A 20872-nucleotide genomic window follows, 5' to 3' on the forward strand; every position below is an offset into this window, starting at 1 on the left:
TATAGTCTGTGGATCAATAGTATGTGACTTTTTCTCCTCTTTCAGATCTGGAGAAAGAAGTTGGATCCCTCAAAGAGAAATCCAGAAACAGTAACAAGAGCTCAGATGATTCCAGTCTGATCCAGGTCTGTGATTGGAGTATTTTATCATGACATCATCAATAATCATTCAGTATTAATGTCCAGGTATCAAGCTGGCCTTCACTTCATGTCAATCGTCTGTGTGTGTGTGTGTGTGTGTGTGTGTGTGTGTATCTGTGTGTCTCTCTCTGTGTGTGTGTGTGTGTGTGTGTGTGTGTGTGTGTGTCTCTGTGTGTGTCTCTGTGTGTGTGTGTGTGTGTGTGTGTGTGTGTGTGTGTGTGTGTGTCTCTGTGTGTGTCTCTCTCTCTGTGTGTGTGTGTGTGTCTCTGTGTGTGTCTCTGTGTGTGTGTGTGTATCTCTGTGTGTGTGTGTGTGTGTGTATCTGTGTGTGTGTGTGTGTGTGTCTCTGTGTGTGTGTGTGTGTGTGTATCTGTGTGTATCTGTGTGTGTGTGTGTGTGTGTGTGTCCTCTGTGTGTGTGTGTGTGTGTGTGTGTGTGTGTGTGTGTGTGTATCTGTGTCTCTGTGTGTGTGTGTCTGTGTGTGTGTGTGTGTGTGTGTGTGTGTGTGTGTGTAGGAGCTGACTGACAGGATGGATGCGTTGCTGCTGGAGAAAGCTGAGACTCAGCAGAGTCTTTGTGTTTCCCGTAAAGATCTGGAGAAGACGAAGCAGCGAGCCGAGGTGAAGCAACACAAACAGTTTAATGTGTCAAAGTTTCTGAACATTATTGTTATATTATTATATTATATTATTATTATTATTATTATTATTTCAGCGTGATTCTGAAGATCATGGATCAGGGGTCAGCAACCTTTACTAACTAAAGAGAAAACTATCCTAATGGAGCCACAAACCTTATTTTGAGCCTCACAATGAAGACGAAACAGCCTACTGGGTCTAAATTACCCTCCCAACAAGACTAATAAGTCATTATGAGCATTTATTTGAATGATTTTGTCAGAATGTAGCCAGGACTCGAGTGCAAATGAGAGGCTGGACACTGAAAATATCTCAGGAGATTTAGAATCAAAGGGAACTCTAAACTAGACTAGATGTTGGTCAGATTTAGAGGTTAAGATGGCGAGCCGTAGACTTTCTGAAGCTATGGTCACATTTTAGTTGACTAAAATGTAAAAATAACATAAAATGTAATGCTGTTTATAAGCAACACCTCATTTGAAAGTGTTGAAAAATACAGATTGCTTTGGGCCTGCAGCAACAATAGAAAATAAATTTAATTCGGTATAATTTTTTTGTCGCAGCCACAGGGAGCCACTGCAGACGGCCTGAAGGGCCTCATGTGGTTCCAGAGCCTCAGGTTGCCCACCTCTGTACTAGATGGTCATAAAATACTGAAGGAAAAAAACTCCTCAAAAACCCTTTTAACAGGAAAAACTCCTCAAAAACCCTTTAACATGGAAAAACTCCTCAAAAACCCTTTTAACAGGGAAAAACTCAAAAACCCTTTTAACAGGGAAAAACTCCTCAAAAACCCTTTAACATGGAAAAACTCCTCAAAAACCCTTTAACATGGAAAAACTCCTCAAAAACCCTTTTAACAGGGAAAAACTCCTCAAAAACCCTTTAACATGGAAAAACTCCTCAAAAACCCTTTTAACAGGGAAAAACTCCTCAAAAACCCTTTTAACAGGAAAAACTCCTCAAAAACCCTTTTAACAGGGAAAAACTCCTCAAAAACCCTTTAACAGGGAAAAACTCAAAAACCCTTTAACAGAGAAAACTCCTCAAAAACCCTTTTAACAGGGAAAAACTCCTCAAAAAACCCTTTTAACAGGGAACAACTCCTCAAAAACCCTTTTAACAGGGAAAAACTCAAAAACCCTTTTAACAGGGAAAAACTCCTCAAAAACCCTTTAACATGGAAAAACTCCTCAAAAACCCTTTTAACAGGGAAAAACTCAAAAACCCTTTTAACAGGGAAAAACTCCTCAAAAACCCTTTAACATGGAAAAACTCCTCAAAAACCCTTTTAACAGGGAAAAACTCCTCAAAAAACCCTTTTAACAGGGAAAAACTCCTCAAAAAACCCTTTTAACAGGGAAAAACTCCTCAAAAACCTTTTAACAGGGAAAAACTCAAAAACCCTTTTAACAGGGAAAAACTCCTCAAAAACCCTTTAACATGGAAAAACTCCTCAAAAACCCTTTTAACAGGAAAAACTCCTCAAAAACCCTTTTAACAGGGAAAAACTCCTCAAAAACCCTTTTAACAGGGAAAAACTCCTCAAAAACCCTTTTAACAGGGAAAAACTCAAAAACCCTTTTAACAGGGAAAAACTCCTCAAAAACCCTTTAACATGGAAAAACTCCTCAAAACCCCTTTTAACAGGGAAAAACTCCTCAAAAAACCCTTTTAACAGGGAAAAACTCCTCAAAAACCCTTTTAACCAGGAAAAACTCCTCAAAAACCCTTTAACAGGGAAAACTCCTCAAAAACCCTTTTAACAGGGAAAAACTCCTCAAAAACCCTTTTAACAGGGAAAAACTCAAAAACCCTTTTAACAGGGAAAAACTCCTCAAAAACCCTTTAACATGGAAAAACTCCTCAAAACCTTTTAACAGGGAAAAACTCCTCAAAAACCCTTTTAACAGGGAAAAACTCAAAAACCCTTTTAACAGGGAAAAACTCCTCAAAAACCCTTTTAACAGGAAAAACTCCTCAAAAACCCTTTTAACAGGGAAAAACTCCTCAAAAACCCTTTTAACAGGGAAAAACTCCTCAAAAAACCCTTTTAACAGGGAAAAACTCCTCAAAAACCCTTTTAACCGGGAAAAACTCCTCAAAAAACCCCTTTAACAGGGAAAAACTCCTCAAAAACCCTTTTAACAGGGAAAAACTCCTCAAAAAACCCTTTTAACAGGGAAAACTCCTCAAAAACCCTTTTAACAGGGAAAACTCCTCAAAAACCCTTTAATATGAAAAAACTCCTCAAAAACCCTTTTAACAGGGAAAACTCCTCAAAAACCCTTTTAAAAGGGAAAACTGTGATGTATTGTGTGCAGAGTGATCTGGCGGAGCTGCAGGGAGAACTCCACCGGGTCAGAGAAGATCACCAGAAGAAGATAAAGATCCTGGAGAGCAGCATGGAGGACTCAAACAACAAACACCAAGAAGAAGTGGCTTTCTTCCAGAAACTCCTGAAGGAGAGAGAGGAGAGTGATAGAGAGAGGGAGAGGGAGAGGGAGAAGGAGAAGGAGAAGGAGAAGGAGAAGGAGAGGGATGGACGGGAAGAGCTCCTCCTCAGCCTAGAAGCTCAGCTGGAAACACTACGAGCTGAGCTGGAGGCCGTCCAGCAGAGGAGATCCCAGGAGATCTCTGAGCTGCAGGAGAGCCACCAGAGGGAGGTGACTGAGGCCCAGCAGGAGGTGGAGAACCTGAAGGAGGAGCTGGCTCAGAAGAACCTGCAGCACGAGGAGGAGATGAGGAATCTGGAGGACGACTGTGAGATGGAGAGGGAGCGCCTCCTGCTGCTCCACGAGGAGCTGACGGAGCAGCTGGCTCTTAAAGGTACAGCACCACGTCTCACCAGGGTTATTATAGATAACCAAAACTAAACAAATAACCAAAACTAAACAAATAACCAAAACTATTATAACCATGGTCTCAGGTCTCTGCTTCCAGGTCCCAGACTGAGATCTGAACCCTGAAACAAGTCACAAAGTGCTCCTCACCAAGTGTCATGTCATTTACACAATAGTGAACTAATAAGCTTCATTTAACCCATAAGAACCTATGGTGAGACGCCTGTAACAAACACTTTAAATGTTCTAGAATCCCCGTAAACAGCTTTATGCTTCACCTCATTAAGTCCCGAAGAACGACCCAAACAAGGAGGTCTAATGACTGCAGGTATTTTATATCCATGTTGGAGTTAACATCGCTGACTGGATGGGAGTCAAAATGATTCTCCAGCTAACACGACTGTTATTTTACTGTGTAAACTGTGATTTTACTGTTATTTTACTGTGTAAACTTATTTTACTGTGTGAAACGGTTATTTTACTGTTATTTTACTGTGTAAACTGTGATTTTACTGTGTAAACTGTGATTTTACTGTGTAAACTGTTATTTTACTGTGTAAACTGTATTTTGCAGACAGCTTCCTGCAGGACGTGCAGGAGGAGGACGAGGAGCCGGCCCGCGGCTCGGGGATCGCCAGGATGCTGGAGCTGTCGGCCGGCAGCCAGCAGGAGGCGAGCCTGGCGGACGGAGACGAGACGGAGATCTCCAGGCTGAGAGGAGCTCTGGAGGAGCTCCAGGCCCAGAGCACCATGCTGCAGGACGAGCTCACCCTGCTCAGCAACGTCAAGGAGGAGCTGGAGGCGGAGCTGGACCGCACCAGGGAGGAGTTCTCCACCGAGAGGGAGGAGCTGGAGTTCAAGATCAACGAGCTGCAGATGAGCCGCGACACTGGGACAACCCTGGACCCAGACCAGCAACCAGAGGCTCAGCAACCAGAGGCTCAGCAACCAGAGGCTCAGCAACCAGAGTCTCAGCAACAAGAGTCTCAGCATCAGCAGCCTGGTGAGTCCAGAGGGTCTCAGGAGGAGCAGGAGGTGCAGCTGAAGGAGGAGCAGGAGGTGCAGCTGAAGGAGGAGCAGGAGGTGCAGCTGAAGGAGGAGCAGGAGGTGCAGCTGAAGGAGCAGCAGGAGGTGCAGCTGAAGGAGCAGCAGGAGGTGCAGCTGAAGGAGCAGCAGGAGGTGCAGCTGAAGGCTCAGTGTGAAGCTCTGACCAGAGACAGAGACTCGGTCCTGGCTGAGTGTGAACACCTGAAGGAGATCCTGCGAGGTGTGGAGACGGAGCTGGACGAGAAGAACAAACATTTCCTCCTCCAGTACGACGCCATGAAGGAGCAGGGAGCCAAGAACCTAGAGGAGCTCCAGGAGAAGCTGGAGGAGCTGAGTCAGGAGAGAGCAGAGCTGGTGGAGAGGATCAGAGAGCTGACGGAGGAGAAAAACTCTCTGCAGCTTGAAGCTTCATCTGCAGCTTCTGAGGAGCAGAAGGAGCAATCAGCTCTGAAGAAACGTGTGGAGGAGGTGAGCAGGCAGAAGGAGGAGGTGAGCAGGCAGAAGGAGGAGGTGAGCAGGCAGAAGGAGGAGGTGAGCAGGCAGAACGAGGAGGTCCTCTCCCAGCTGCAGATGAAGGAAAACACCATTCAAGACCTGAACGAGATGGTCAACACGCTGACGGAGGAGAGAGACGAGGTCCAGTCGCAGCTTCAGAGGAGAGAAGAGGAGGTGCAGAAGATGAAGAGTGAGGGAGCTACAGAGGTGGAGAGGCTGCTGGAGGAGAAGGAGAAGGAGATGAAAAGCCTGAGAAAAGAGAAGGAGGACGAAGTGCAACATCTAAAAGAGGAGAGGGAGAAGATGAAAGAGGAAGTGGACCGAGGGCAGAAGTCACTTTCTGCTCTGGAGATCTCAGTCAGAGATCTCTCAGCTGAAAACTCAGACCTCCACCAGAAACTAGAGGAGGCATCTTCTGGGCTCTCCAGAGCCGAGGAACAGACGGAGCTTCTGGGCTCCAAGCTGGCAGCGCTGGAGGCTCAGCTGGAGCAGGAGGCGTCTGAGAAGAAGAACCTGGAGGAGAAGTTGAGCTCCACCATCACAGCTCTGGAGGAGAACCAGTCTGAAGGACTCAGAACCTGCACCGAACAGATCGAGGAGCTCCGAGCACGAGTCAGTGAGCTGGAGGAGGAGAGGAACCTGTTGAGAAACAACCTGGAGGAGGCCCAGAGGGTCATGGGGTTAGAGGAGGTGGAGAAGGAGCTCCAGGCCCGGATCACAGACCTGGAACAGGAGAGGAGCATGTTGAGGAACAACCTGGAGGAGGTGGTGAAGGACACTGAAGGGCTGCAGAAAGACCTGCAGGACATGAAGTCAGTCAATGAGAAGATTCATGAGGAGAACCAGAAACTGCAGGCTCATATTTCTCTGATCAGTCAGGAGAAGGAGGAGGAGAAGGAGGAAGGAGACATGGAGAAGATGGAGAAGATGGAGAAAGAGCTGAGAGAGCAGCTGACAGAGAAGGAATCTCTCATATCTCAGCTGAGGAGCCAGATGGATGTTCTCCAGGTCAGTCAGGTTATTTCTATGATTTATCCTGATATTTTTATCTCAAAGTGAGAGCAAATGTTTTAGTCAAATGTCACAAGTAGTTTCATTAAAACCGTTTATTTAAATGAACATAAATACTGTTTAACAACAGGAGAACCTTTTTAAAATCAAAGCTCCATAAAGTGACATTTAAATAAAAAATATCTTAAATAAAAATAGCCTATGAAATAAAACAGGCCGATCTTTTTCTGAATTAAATATATTTATATGAGAAAAGAATAAAGAACATTACAAAAGAACTAAATATGACAAACCCTAGTAAGGGCAACATTTATATAGAAAGAAAGAAAAACAACTATATATAACTGAACTATATAGATAAATGTGATATGGTCTTATTCCATATTACATTTAAAATATATGGATATATCTTTTATATGGATATATCTTTTATATGGATATATCGCCCAGCTCTAGTTGGATCGTCTTTCAGTTTGGTCGTGTCAGGTTTTCCAATGAAGCTGAATATTTTAGTGGTTTTAATCAGCTGTGAAGGATCTGAGAGGCTAACAGGAGGATTTTCTCCAAAGTTAACCAGAATATTCTACATTTAACTGAAATAATAACTGCAGCGAGTCTTTGAGCTTTAGAAATGTTGTTTCTGACGTTTGAAGGCGGCTTCGGTTTGAATCCAGTTCTGGAGAAAAATAAGACATGCATGTGAATATTTGGGGAATTTTTCTCTCATGGAAATGATGGAAATGTTTGAATATTAGCAAAAATATAAGTTGAAAGAAAACAAGCAATGCTCCCCTTCATAAAAACAACAATGATTGGCAGGTGATTGGATTGTTTTGTCTTCTTCTGTCTGTCAGGAGTCTGCTGCCCAGTCTGCTTCCTCTGAGGAGACCACACAGACAATAGGTATTATTACACTAAGTCTATGTCTTTATAATGTAATATACGATTATAAATTATCTCACTCAGACCTTGTTTCTGCCCTCAGCTCTCCTCCAGAAGGAACACAAAGAAAAGGATGAGAAGATGAATAAAATCAAGGCCGTTGCCATCAAAGCAAAGAAGGAGCTGGAGATCAGTCGGAGAGAGGTGAGGAGCAGGACGTTTCTCAACTCTACATGTTTGTGTTAATTAATTAAATTAAATTAAAGATGCCTCTTTTATCAATAAATGATACCTTGCACAGGGCGTCAAATGTGTAAATAAAAGGGCGTTATCATAAAGTCTATTCCTCCCATTCAAAAGTGTGGTTAGATGGCTATCAGACTTATTAATCATTATCATAAATAATTATTAATTATAAGAAATGATATGACTTGATTTGCTCTAAGTCATAGCTCGTTAGGGGCACCATCTGTAAAACAGAAAAATAAAGCCAGTTCACCTAAATCAGTCTCATAAAGTTACTAAACTATCAATTTGGAACACTGATTATTAATTATGAATATAATTATAATCAAATTACCATATTAATATTTAGCAATGGTTGAAGGAATTGTGAGTTCTTGTCATAGAAGAGGCCAGCATATCGTTCATAGTGTACAACATTAAGTAGACAGCATTCGTAATCAAAAAGGTATTTATTCTAAAAACAAGCAAATAAAAGCACACATCTATAAAATATAGAGAACTACATTACAAAAGAGAGTGTGTGTGTGTGTGTGTGTGTGTGTGTGCCTTTTGGCCTAGTGAGAGCTGTAAAACTGTGTTTGGTTACAGTTAATTTAAAGTATATTATGTGTAAATCAGTGTGTGAGCAGGTCAGAGGATAGTAATTTAGTTTTGTAACTTTGAACGAGGTTGCCACACGACTATCACAACAAATATACTTAAAACACACATATAAACCAAAACATTAATTACAGGTCAAATCTCTTGTATTTAAAGTCCTTGCTGATTGCTTATCTAAGCCCAGTTACATTACTCACAGTCCAGTTGGAAATGGGGGAAATCCATTTTCAATGGCGGCGTGGAAAGAAAGAAGTTTGATTTCAGGCTGAGTTTCAATAATTTGCTGTCCTTGTTGTTGAGGTGAAGTTTTCTCTGGCAGTTGCAGTGAACTTTGCTTTCATTAATGCAGCGTTGGTGTGCAGAGAAGGTCAGAGTTGTTCAGGGTTCCTGGTAGAATCCCTCAGGAGAAGAGGGGGAAGGGCTGGTGGATCAGGGTTAGGGTTGGATGGAGCTGCAGAAAGAGGCAGATCAGGGGTCTCCCATCTGTTTTATCAGGGGCCCCATGGGGAGTCATGGGTCCCTTGACCAATGAGGTTGGCTTGTAGGTGTTGTAAACGCCGAGCATTCTGGGAGAGATAGTTCCTTCAGGAGCTCAAAATGGTGGTGACCTGCCGTTTTGTGAGTTGACTCAGAAAGCTGTTGCATTTAGTCCAAAAATGTTAAAGTCCACAAATGAACCCAAGATTCACCTGCGGTACGATCACAACTCTTGTTTTTAACAACATTTAAACATACTGTAATGAATACACAGGGCTTTACTGCTTAGTGGAACCAGAAAAATACTCCAATAGCAAAATCTCTTTTTATCAAGTGTAAAGTATAAAAGAAGCAATGTGAAGTCAGGACAGTGAATAAATATTGAGAGAGATTGTAGAGTGATTCCATGTTTCCTCTGAGCTCAGATTATAGAGAACACGGCTCAGTCCACAATTTACTGTCTGTTTTTCAGGTTTCCTCCCTCAAGGAAGAAGTGGAGTCACTGAAAGCAGCGAGGGAGAAAGTCAACAGCTCTATGAAAGACATCATCCACGGGGCTGAAGGCTACAAGGTAGGCCACTATACACATATATATACATATATAGATATATATGTATATATTAGAGCTGCAACAATTATTCCATTCATCGAACAATAATCGATTATTAAATTAATCGTCAACTATTTTGATAATCTAATAATTGGTTTAAGCAGTTTTTTTTTAAAGAGAATAAGTCCAAATTCTCTGATTTCAGCTTCTTCAATGTGAATATTTCTGGTTTCTTTGTTCCTTTATGACAATAAACTGAATATCTCTTTGGTTTGTGGACAAAACAAGAGATTTGAGGACGTCATCTGGTGGTTTGGAAACACATTGATATTTTTATACATTTTATTGACCAAACAACTAATCGATTAATCGTTTAAATAATCAACAGATTAATCCATAATGAAAATAATCGTTAAGTTGCAGCCCTAGTATATATATCTTTATATATGTATATTTACGTCCATATACATATATAGATCTATATAGATCTATATATGTACATATAGATCTATATATGTACATATAGATCTATATATGTACATATAGATCTATATAGATCTATATATGTACATATAGATCTATATATGTATACATATAGATCTATATATAGATCTATATAGATCTATATATGTACATATATAGATCTATATAGATCTATATATGTACATATATAGATCTACATATAGATGTATATGGGAGAGAAGACCTACCACATCATCATCTGAAATCATTCTGAACTGTAACAGAGCAGATTTGTTTTTTTCTTCCTCTACGACTGATTGAAAATAGCAGAAGTGTTAAGATCAGTTCAGAGTTTATTTATCCTGCAGTGGGGAATTTATTTGTCACAGCAGCTCAAGATACAGACACATAGATATAGAAAACAGAATAAATAATATAAGACGTACATACAGTCTAATATCCAAAAAATGTCCAAAAATGATCAAGACCCCCCTTTTCTTCAGTTTATTGTTTATTTTAATGTCTGGTTCAACTAAAGGTTCATTTGTTTGGACACTGACGTCCTAACAGGACTCAACGTAACATTCACCATCCATCCATCCATCCATCCATTTTCTTCCGCTTATCCGGGGCCGGGTCGCGGGGGCAGCAGGCTAAGCAGGGCATTCCAGACTCCCCTCTCCCCAGCCACAACGTCCAGCTCCTCCTGGACCCCGAGGCGTTCCCAGGCCAGGAGAGAGATATAACCCCTCCACCGTGTTCTGGGTCTTCCCCGGGGCCTCCTACCAGTTGGACCTGGAACTCCTCTAACGGGAGGCGCCCGGGAGGATCCTTACCAGATGCCCAAACCTTCTCAGCTGGCTCCTTTAGAGGAGAAGGAGCAGCGGCTCTACTCCGAGCTCCCTCCGGATGTCTGAGCTCCTCCCCCTATCTCTAAGGCTGAGCCCAGCCACCCTACGGAGGAAACTCATTTCAGCCGCTTGTATCCCTGATCTCCTTCTTTCTGTCACTACCCAAAGCTCATGACCATAGGTGAGGGTTGGAACATAGATGGAGCGGTAAATCGAGAGCTTTGCCTTCAGGCTCAGCTCCTTCTTCACCACGACGGTCCGGTACAACGCCCGCATCACTGCTGACGCTGCACCAAACCGCCTGTCCATCTCACGCTCCATTCTACCCTCACTGCTGAACAAGACCCCGAGATACTTGAACTCCTTCGCTTGAGGCAGTACCTCTCTCCACCCAGAGGGGGCAGTCCACCGTTTTCCGGCAGAGAACCATAGCCTCAGACTTGGAGGTGCTGACTCTCATCCCAACCGCTTCGCACTAGGCTGCAAACCGCTCCAACGAGTGCTGGAGGTCCCGGCTTGATGATGCCAAAAGAACCACATCATCTGCAAAAAGCAGAGATGCAATTCTAAGGTCACCAAACCGGATCCCTTCCTCCCCCCGGCTGCGTCTTGAGATCCATGAAAACCACAAACAGAATCGGAGACAAGGGGCAACCCTGGCGGAGGCCAACACCCACTGGGAACGTGTTTGACGTTGTGCTGAGTATGCGGACACAGCTCTCACTTTGGTTATATAGGGACCGGATAGCTCGTAGAAACGAGCCCGGTACCCCATACTCCCGCCGTACCCCCGACAAGACTCCCCGAGGGACACGGTCATAAGCCTTCTCCAAATCCACAGAACACATGTAGACTGGAAGGGCAAACTCCCAAGACCCCTCCAGAAGTCTTGCAAGGGTAAAGAGCTGGTCCGTTGTTCCACGGCCAGGACGAAAGCCGCATTAGTCCTCCTGAATCTGAGGTTCCACAATCGGCCGGAGCCTCCTTTCCAGCACCCTGGAGTAGACTTTCCCGGGGAGGCTGAGAAGTGTGATTCCACGGTAACTGGAACACACCCTCCGGTCCCTTTTTAAAAATGGGAACCACCACCCCGGTCTGCCACTCCACTGGCACTGTCCCAGACCTCCACGCGACACTGAAGAGGCGTGTCAACCATGACAGCCCAACAGTGTCCAGAGCCTTCAGCATCTCAGGGCGAATCTCATCCAACCCTGGCGCCTTGCCGCCGGGTAGCTTTTTGACTACCTCGACGACCTCTGCCAGGGTTACTGGTGAGTCTTCCCCTGAGTCTTCATACTCTGCCTCCTCTACAGAGGACGTGTTGGCTGGATTAAGGAGTTCCTCAAAGTGTTCTTTCATCCGTCCGACGACATCCCCAGGTTGGGTCAGCAAGTCTCCTCCCCGCTGAACACAGCTTGAGCCAAGCCCTGCTTTCCCTTCCTGAGTCGCCTGACGGTTTTCCAGAACCTCTTTGAGTCCGACCGAAAGTCCTCCTCCATGGCCTCCCCGAATTCCTCCCATGCCCGAGTTTTTGCTTCAGCGACTGCTGCAGCTGCAGCCCTTCTGGCCGAACGGTACCTGCCCGCTGCTTCCGGAGACCCCTCGGCCAGCCAAGACCGAAAGGCCTCCTTCTTCAGCCTGACGGCCTCCCTAACCGCTGGTGTCCACCAGCAGGTTCTTGGGTTGCCGCCACGACACCGACGGCCTTCAGGCCATAGCTGAATTTCAATGAATAATGAAATCAATCATCGATCTTTGGCCTAGAGTGCTCTGGTACCAGGTACACTTATGAGCAACTCTATGTTTGAACATGGTGTTTGTTATGGACAATCCGTGACTAGCACAGAAGTCCAATAACAAAACACCACTCGGGTTCAGATCGGGCCGTTCCTCCCAATCACCCCTCTCCAGGTGTGTAACATTCACCACTTATTCTGTTTATTCTGTGTTGTTTCCTGACTTCATCCCTGCTTGTGTTGTTTGATCTGTCAGATGTACGTCGCTGTGGATAAAAGCGCCTGATGAATGACGTTGTAGATTGTAGATTGTAGAAATATCTGATGGAATACTTCAGTGATTAGATTTCTGTCAGAGTGGAGCCCATCATGAACTGACCCAAAGTGAAACTGACAGTTTTCATGGTTAAATATTAGATTAATGGGTGCATTTCTAATATGTTGCTAACTGTCTGCTGTGTCTCCACTAGAGGAGGAACCACTGTGTGTCTAATGAGAGAGAGTCCTAGACTCAGATTAAATGAGAAGCTGAGTTCAGCTTCTCTAATGAACCTGTGTGTGTGTGTGTGTGTGTGTGTGTGTGTGTGTGTGTGTGTGTGTGTGTGTGTAGAACCTGCAGATAGATTACGACAGGCAGACAGAGCGACTGGATAAAGAGAAGGAGAAGGTGGAGGAGGCCGAGAGACAGATCGCTGAGCTGACCAGACGACTCAGCACTGCTGTCACACAGGTAACACACACACACACACACACACACACACACACACACACACACACACACACACACAGACACACACACACACACACGTTACCACTAACAAACACACCACGGCTCTCAGCCTCCACTAAATCTAACAGGAGCCACTTTGTCCAGCGATTCATCTCTCCAACAGCTCAGTTTCCTCTGATTTACAGCCAGTTATTTAGCCCGACTGCTCCACAGCCTGGAGACACTGATAAAAAGGTTTGTCTAAACCAGATACAACAGTAAATCTGAGGGAAATGATCTTGCTGCATGGACAGATAATTTACCTTGACAAGATTAAATCTAGAAATAAGCATGTTGAACACTTAAAATAATAAATTAACTCTTAAAACCAGATAAATGAAAGCTGCCAGCAGTGATGAACTGGCCCGAGCAGAGTGACCTGATGATTATTTGGTTCTTACCAAGAAAAAAAAACTTTAGATTTAGAAGTGTTAGATCATTTATCTGGTTTTAAGCGTTCAACATGCTTAAATCTAGATTTAGAAGACATAAAATGACCAAAAACAACACAAATTGACCAAAAAAGACATAAAATGACCAAAAAGACACAAATTTACCAAAAAAGACACAAATTTACCTTGTTTTAACATCTTGTTTTAAGAGTTAATTTCTTATTTTAAGTGTTCAACATGCTTATTTCTAGATTTAATAATCTTAATTTAATAAATCTTGTCAAGGTAAATTATCTGTCCATGCAGCAGATCATTTCCCTCAGATTTACTGTTTGATCTGGTTTTAGACACTTCAGATTTACTGTTTATCTGGTTTTAGACCTTTCTGCAATGAGCCACTGTGTCCAGCGATTCATCTCTGCGATACTTGTGGTGTAACTCAGTTTCCTGTGATTTACAGTCTTTCAGCCTGGACCTGCAGATATCCGTCACAAGAGAAATGTTGTTTATATAAACTCTCCTCCCAGAGCTCATCACGTTTGTTTCCAGTGAGAGCACAACAGGCAGGTAAATGGAGCGCGGTATAGCCTCCATCTGCTGCTGTGGATGTGTGTTTCTGGTGGTGTGTTCATGGGTCTCGGGGGGGCAGCAGACTGAGCTAGTCAGGGATCTGAGGCTACGTCTGGACGTCTCTGTTTACCCAGCAGAGTGACAGATGATGGAGCTCGCTGCTCTCTGGGCCCGGCGCTGTCAGATCTGCATGGCTGACTGCTAAACGTCTCACATGTCTTCATGGAGGTTTGGGCCATTCGCCTCCATTTACAAGTCAAAATTAGAATCTGGAAGAGATAAAACAGCATCCTGGCAGTGTGAAACCCTTCATTCATAGAATATTCTCAGCTCCTACAGCAATCACAACTAAAATCTAAACTAAACTAAAAAACTAAAATCACAGCTAAATACTAAAAGCATTGCAGCTCATTAAGCAGCTGGTGAACTCAGCAGCAGTTTGTAGTTTAACGTGTTCACCTGAACCAGTTTCTCCTGATTATTCCATGATACTAGAGTCAAATAGATCCTCTCTATGGTCCTCATTTATCAAACCAGCATACGGCAGAAAGTGAGCGTAAAGTGGGCGTACGATCATTTCTACAAGGCTCGCTGTTCATCAGTCTGGACACACATGGCAGATTAATCACCAGCCGATCATTCTCACGCTGTGATTGGAGGATACGATGGTTTGATGAATCAACGTCTGTCATCAGACCAAATATTCTCAGATCTGAGCTGGTTTCTGTTTCTTTCTACGCTCGTTTGATGAATGAGGACCAATGACTGAGTGTTCACCCTGTCTCCCTTACAACGATTGGTCAGAGAGTGGCATCTGTGCATCATCATTGCAGCCGGGGAATTCCACCTTTATATAGTAAATGTGTGACTGGACCTTGTGGAAGAGACCAGCTTTAATATAAAACTGTTTCCAACGTGACGTGTTGTTCCAGACGGAGACTCTGAGCAGTGAGAAGGAGGACCTGCTGGCTGCCATGGAGACCCTGAGGAGCACCGTCAGGCAGCAGGAGAACCAGAACCAGGAGCTGCAGAGACAGGCAGCCGGTCTGGACAGAGACCTGGTGGCTGAGAGAGCCATGAAGGAGCAGAAGACCAAGGTACAAATAAACACTGATAATGGAGCCACAGGCAGTGGGTCACACAGGGTTAACTGTAGAAACAACCTCCATACGGAGCTTCATCTGGGCCCTTCAGAACCCCTCAGAACCCTTCAGAACCCCTCAGAACCCTTCAGAACCCTTCATGAGACTAGTCCATGGTTTAAACAGGCCATGGTTGGTTGGTGCTGATGGTGAAAACACTGTCAAACAGATAATACCAATAATAATCCAGTGGAGGTTATTGATGATCATAGAAACACAACTCATGAGTTGGTAGTGTTCCACTGCTGTGAGTTTATAACGACTGACATAATAACCTGTAGGTTACACATTCAACATTGTCAATACACTCAGAATTATTGATTATTAGTAGTAAGTAAGGAAGTTGTTGTATATGAGTTGATTAGTTTAAAGTGGGTCACTTTGCTCCATTGTTAGTCTCCCAGTGATCCACTTTAGAGTAATGATGACATTATAATCCACCAATCCTCATCAATCATCAGAAGGAGCCTCCAGTCAGTCAAAGGTCTGGAGAAGGTGTTTGATATTTGTCGTTTCCATGGTTACCTTCCTACCTATGTAGAGATTATAAAGTCCATATTATAAAGCATATTAAGATCATAACTCATACACAGCAACTTCCTTACTGACTACTAATAATCAATAATTCTGAGGTTATTGAGGGAAAACTCTTAGTTAATGTCTGACTGGTTGTATAATAAGGCCATGCAGAATAAGGATTAATAACTTCTGAATAATGACTCATTAAGAGACAATATGTTACTGATTTACAGCTAATAACCAACTAATTAATGTTGAATATGTGTTCCCTAGTATAAAGTGTTACACACACATACTGAACTGTGAAATAAAATGTGTGTGTTGTTTGTGTGTGTGTGTGTGTGTGTGTGTGTGTTGTGTGTGTGTGTGTGTGTGTGTGTTGTGTGTGTGTGTGTGTGTGTGTGTGTGTGTGTGTGTGTTGTGTGTGTGTGTGTGTGTGTGTGTGTGTGTGTTGTGTGTTTTCAGGACTTGTCGTCTGCTACCAAGGAGCTGGAGGAGCTAACAGCTCAGCTCCTCAAGCAGCAGCAGCAGTCCCAGCAGAGCAGCCAGGAGCTGGAGCAGCTCCGCAAGGTACACACACACACACACACACACACACACACACACACACACACACAGACACACACACACACACACACACACACACACACACACACACACACACACACAGTTGTCAGAGTGTCCAGGTTGTGATGGAGCCTGCAGCTCTCAGAGAAAGAGAGCGACTGGAGCTCAGAGCTGCTGTTAGTTTCCATTAGTGAGAGAGCAGCAGACCGCCACCAGGTCTTTCTACGTTAGAGGGACCAACAGCAGTCTGCAGGTCTCTGTTGGTCCCTCTAACGTAGAAACGTTTGTCATGTGTCCACATGTTAGTACAGTCCAATGTATTTTTTAAGGTCATGTCCTATATTGATGTGAGAACTATAATGAAGCAACATTCAACAGTCAAACACACAATAAACACAGATAAAGGCTTCTCTCTTTCATTGTCGTGTACATATTTTTATTTACGAACAACTTAAAGTAGGACAACTGCTCATTTTAAACTTGATTTGGTTCTCAGTTATTTTCAAGTATTGAACTGTCAATAATGTTGGATAAAGAGGAAGGCAAGACAGTCTGGCTGCAGAGCTGCACCGTCAGGCCCGGAAGTTGATCCGAAGCCTTTCAAAATAGGGTTAGGGTTAGGGTCACCCTAAACCTAAGACCCAGGGTTAGGGTTACCCCTAAATCTAAACCTGGTTTTAGGTTTAGTTTTAGGTTTAGACCTGGGTCTTAGGTTTAGGGTGACCCTAACCCTAACCCTGGGTCTTAGGTTTAGGGTGACCCTAAACCTAACCCTAACCCGAACACATCAATACACAAACATTTCACAATGTATACATAAAATAAAGACCCAAGAAATAAACACGGGGAACGAAAAATACGTGCTTCTGGTAGACTTGCTTTTATTTTGAAAGGCTTCAAATCCCCTTCCGGTCCTGACAGTGCAGCTCTGCAGCCAGACCCTCTGGAGGAAGCTGTTGAAAGTGAACTTTCCTCCTGTTTGACTGGTTTTAACTCCCCAGTAATCACATGCTGTGGTGTTCTCCCTGCAGGAGGCGCAGCAGAGCTCCCTGATGGACATGGAGATGGCCGACTACCAACGTCTGGTCAAAGATCTCAACTCCAAACTGACGGAGAAAGACGAGAGTGAGGAGGAGTTACAGGCCCAGATTAGCACTCTGAGCCAGCAGGAGGAGCAGCTGAGGCAGGAGATCGGTGCGCCTCCTTCTATTATTACATTATTAGATTACATTATTATATTATATTATATTATATTATATTATATTATATTATATTGTTAACACGTCACTGATTGTTCACACACGTCAGTTACAGACAGAGCCACAAGATTTGTGTACATATATATGTATATATATATATATATATATATACATATATTCCATTTCCATTGTGCATTTTCTGATGGTAAACATTGATTATTTATTATATTATGATATGAATTATTGATTTCCTGTCCACGTGTAGCTGCAGGGCTCTCATGTTCCTGTTGCTCTCCAACAACACTAAAGACTAGGACGCCATGTTTTCACCTAAAATCTGTCTGTCTCTGTGTATGTTTGTGTGTGTGTGTCTCTGTGTCTGTGTGTGTGTGTGTGTGTGTGTGTCTCCAGAGGCTCTGAAGTCCCAGGTGGACCAGGGGGAGGAGAAGACCTCCAAGATGAAACAGATGCTGGTGAAGACCAAGAAGGAGCTCGCTGATAGCAAGATGCAGGTCTGTGTATGTGTGTGTGTGTGTGTGTGTGTGTGTGTGTGTGTGTGTGTGTGTCACATCTCTGTCTGATGAATGTAAATAGTGTGATGCAACCATGTGTGAGCCTGATCACAGAGAGACCTTGAAGACGTTGGAATAGTCAGTCAGTGTTGACGTGTTCGCTTAATGAGTGTGTGTGTGTGTGTGTGTGTGTGTGTGTGTGTGTGTGTGTGTGTGTGTGTAGGAGAGCTCCCTGATGATGCAGCAGGCGTCTCTGAAAGGAGAGCTGGAGGCGAACCAACAGCAGCTGGAGAGCTCCAAAGTAAAACAACCTTCTGATAATATGTTTAAATAAATCACCATTCACTACACAGCTCTGTCATAAAGTGTGTGTGTGTGTGTGTGTCTGTGTGTGTGTGTGTGTGTGTGTGTGTGTGTGTGTCCCTGTGTGTGTGTCTGTCTGTGTCCCTGTGTGTGTGTGTGTGTGTGTGTCCCTGTGTGTGTGTGTGTGTGTGTGTGTCCCTGTGTGTGTTGTGTGTGTGTGTGTGTGTGTGTGTTGTGTGTGTGTGTGTGTGTGTGTGTGTGTGTGTGTGTGTGTGTGTGTTGTGTGTGTGTGTGTGTGTGTGTGTGTTGTGTGTGTGTGTGTGTGTGTGTGTGTGTGTGTGTGTGTGTGTGTGTGTGTGTGTGTGTGTGTGTTGTGTGTGTGTGTGTGTGTGTGTGTGTGTGTGTGTGTCCCTGTGTGTGTGTGTCTGTCTGTGTCCCTGTGTGTGTGTGTGTGTGTGTGTGTGTGTGTGCAGATGGAGGTGTGTGACCTGGCGGCGGAGCGCCACCGTCTGCAGGAGCAGCTGAGGTCTGTGACGGAGCAGCAGCAGAGGAGCAGCACCTCCCTACAGCAGCACATCAGGGAGCTGCAGCAGGAGAGAGACACTGCTAGGGTACACACACACACACACACACACACACACAACACACACACACACACACACACACACACACACACACACACACACACACACACACACACACACACACACACACACACACACACTCGTATCTCTGTATTTGTGTATGTGAGTGTGTGAGTCCAGGTCCCAATCAGTCCCGTCTCATCTCGCTGGTATGACAAAAAGCCAAAACATAGCGGTTGCTATGGAGACAGCCTTCCCAGGCCCCAGACAGCAGCAGGCAGTCAACAGGTGTCAGTGGGAGGTTGGGGGGAGGGGGGGGTCAGGGCTGTTGGAGGAGGCCAGGTAAGATGGAATTTGGGCTGAAGGAGAAAGTGGCAGGGATTTATTTCCTGCTACTCATCTTGTCCATTATGTCCATACTAAGGTTATTATAGTTAACAAAAACTAACAAATAACCAAAACTAGAATTGAAAAAACATTTTCGTTAACTGAAATAAAAATAAAAATGAGTTATTAAAAAAACGATAACTAACTGAAACTGTATTTTGTGGTTACAAAACTAACTAAAACGAATTAAAATTATAGTGAAAATGTCCTTCGTTTTCGTCTATATCTATATATTCGTATATACATGTATATATGTCTATATATCCATGTATATATGTCTATATATACATGGATTTATGTATCACTTTCATCACGCAAGTATCAATCAATACCAAAACCAACGTCCACCACGACTGGCAGCAGCAGCTCACTGTCAGTATTTTACCAGCAACTCATGACTATTTTAATTATTAATCTCTCAATTATTTTTGATTAATCATTCAATCTTTACTGTGTCACTAGATGTGAAAAATGCCTCCTCACGTTCCCGACAACTTCCACCAGTTAGACATTAAAAGCCATTTAATTTAAGGTGATATATAAGAGAGAAACACACAAGTGTGACTTTTAGGGAAGCTGAAAGCAGTTTCTGCTTGTTGGTTGATTAATGACTGAAACAGTCTATTATTATTATTATTATTATTATTATTATTATAGCTGTTGCTTTACCTCTGTGGTCCTTCTGGAGACTTGGCGGTGCTGTGTGGTGTCTCACTAAGAGCTGTTTATAATATTCTATAGCACTGCTGTGTCAGATATTTCTATTGATTTCTGATCAGAGTGAAGGTCTACTACAGTGAAGAGTGTGTTATTTACTGTTTGTTTCTGTTTATCTCTGTGTCCAGGCTGAGCTCACAACAACAGCTGCAGAGTTTGAGGGTTATAAGGTTCGAGTCCACAACGTCCTGAAGCAGCAGAAGAGCAGAAGCACGGCGCAGACTGAAGGAGACTCTGGCAGGTTGGAAAGGTAAGACACACACCTGCTGGACATTTAGAAAGCTGATGGAGAATCACATCCTGTCACTGGAAACATCACAACAATCTACATACAGGAGCATCTGAATACATTATAAAATCATAGGGAAGTTAATTGATGTCAGTAATTCAGTTCAAAAAGGTGAAATAACACATTATATAGATCCATTACACACAGAATGAAACATTTCATGTCTTCATTTATTTAATTTATTCTAATTATAATGATTATGGCTAACATTTAATGAAGACATAAAATTCACTGTCTCAAAAAAATAATATCACAAAAGACCACAGTGTTTCCCCTATAATTTATTTCAGCAGAGGTGCTGTTGCCAAGGAGAGTAGCTATTGGCTGTCCAGAAAGTCGCTAAATGACGTCATCACCTAATTTGCGTAATCGACCATGTGCATGTAGTTGTAATGGACGCTGTAGGAGAGAGGAATAACGTTGTGGGGAAGACAAAAAGTGAGTAAAAACACCATAAATATGTTTAGAACTGCAAGTGAACTGTCTTCTGCCAAAATCCCAACCCTCCTCCTTAATCCTCCTCGGGACTAAAGGCTAAACACCCAGAAGAGACTCTGACTGTAAACCAGCCAGCACCGACTTCACGCATGCGCGATTTGCAGACTGGAGGCAAAGAGGTTAACATCATGTTAACATAGTCAGCTGGGAGAGACTGCTGCGGGAGGACTGGGTCACTTCTACTCGTTCTTACTCTTCTTAATGAGCCTCCGGCCCCCGCGTTCTTACTCTATTTAACGAACCTCTGACCCCCGCATTCTTACTCTATTTAACGAGCCTCTGGCCCCCGCGTTCTTACTCTATTTAACGAGCCTCTGGCCCCCGCGTTCTTACTCTTCTTAACAAGCCTCTGGCCCCCGCATTCTTACTCTATTTAACGAGCCTCTGGCCCCCGCGTTCTTACTCTTCTTAACGAGCCTCTGGCCCCCACGTTCTTACTCTTCTTA

The 20872-nt window shown here is 43.6% G+C and overlaps 1 protein-coding gene across 1 annotated transcript in view; it reads left to right on the top strand.

Moving 5' to 3' along the window:
* Positions 1-41: 41 nt before the first annotated feature.
* LOC131978826 (GRIP and coiled-coil domain-containing protein 2) overlaps positions 42-20872 on the top strand; it is a gene marked incomplete at its 5' end in the record, with an annotated part of 37244 nt that continues 16413 nt past the window's right edge. Inside the window, 16 exons of the mRNA XM_059342607.1 lie at positions 42-125; positions 656-760; positions 3103-3607; positions 4196-4656; positions 4807-6171; positions 7029-7077; positions 7160-7260; positions 8852-8950; positions 12589-12708; positions 14642-14806; positions 15836-15940; positions 16969-17131; positions 17548-17648; positions 17872-17949; positions 18425-18562; positions 19768-19889. Coding sequence (XP_059198590.1) covers positions 42-125; positions 656-760; positions 3103-3607; positions 4196-4656; positions 4807-6171; positions 7029-7077; positions 7160-7260; positions 8852-8950; positions 12589-12708; positions 14642-14806; positions 15836-15940; positions 16969-17131; positions 17548-17648; positions 17872-17949; positions 18425-18562; positions 19768-19889 — 3761 coding nt within the window. The remainder of the gene's footprint in view (positions 126-655; positions 761-3102; positions 3608-4195; positions 4657-4806; positions 6172-7028; positions 7078-7159; positions 7261-8851; positions 8951-12588; positions 12709-14641; positions 14807-15835; positions 15941-16968; positions 17132-17547; positions 17649-17871; positions 17950-18424; positions 18563-19767; positions 19890-20872) is intronic.

Source organism: Centropristis striata, chromosome 10, assembly GCF_030273125.1.
Source record: "Centropristis striata isolate RG_2023a ecotype Rhode Island chromosome 10, C.striata_1.0, whole genome shotgun sequence".
Lineage (NCBI taxonomy): Eukaryota > Metazoa > Chordata > Actinopteri > Perciformes > Serranidae > Centropristis > Centropristis striata.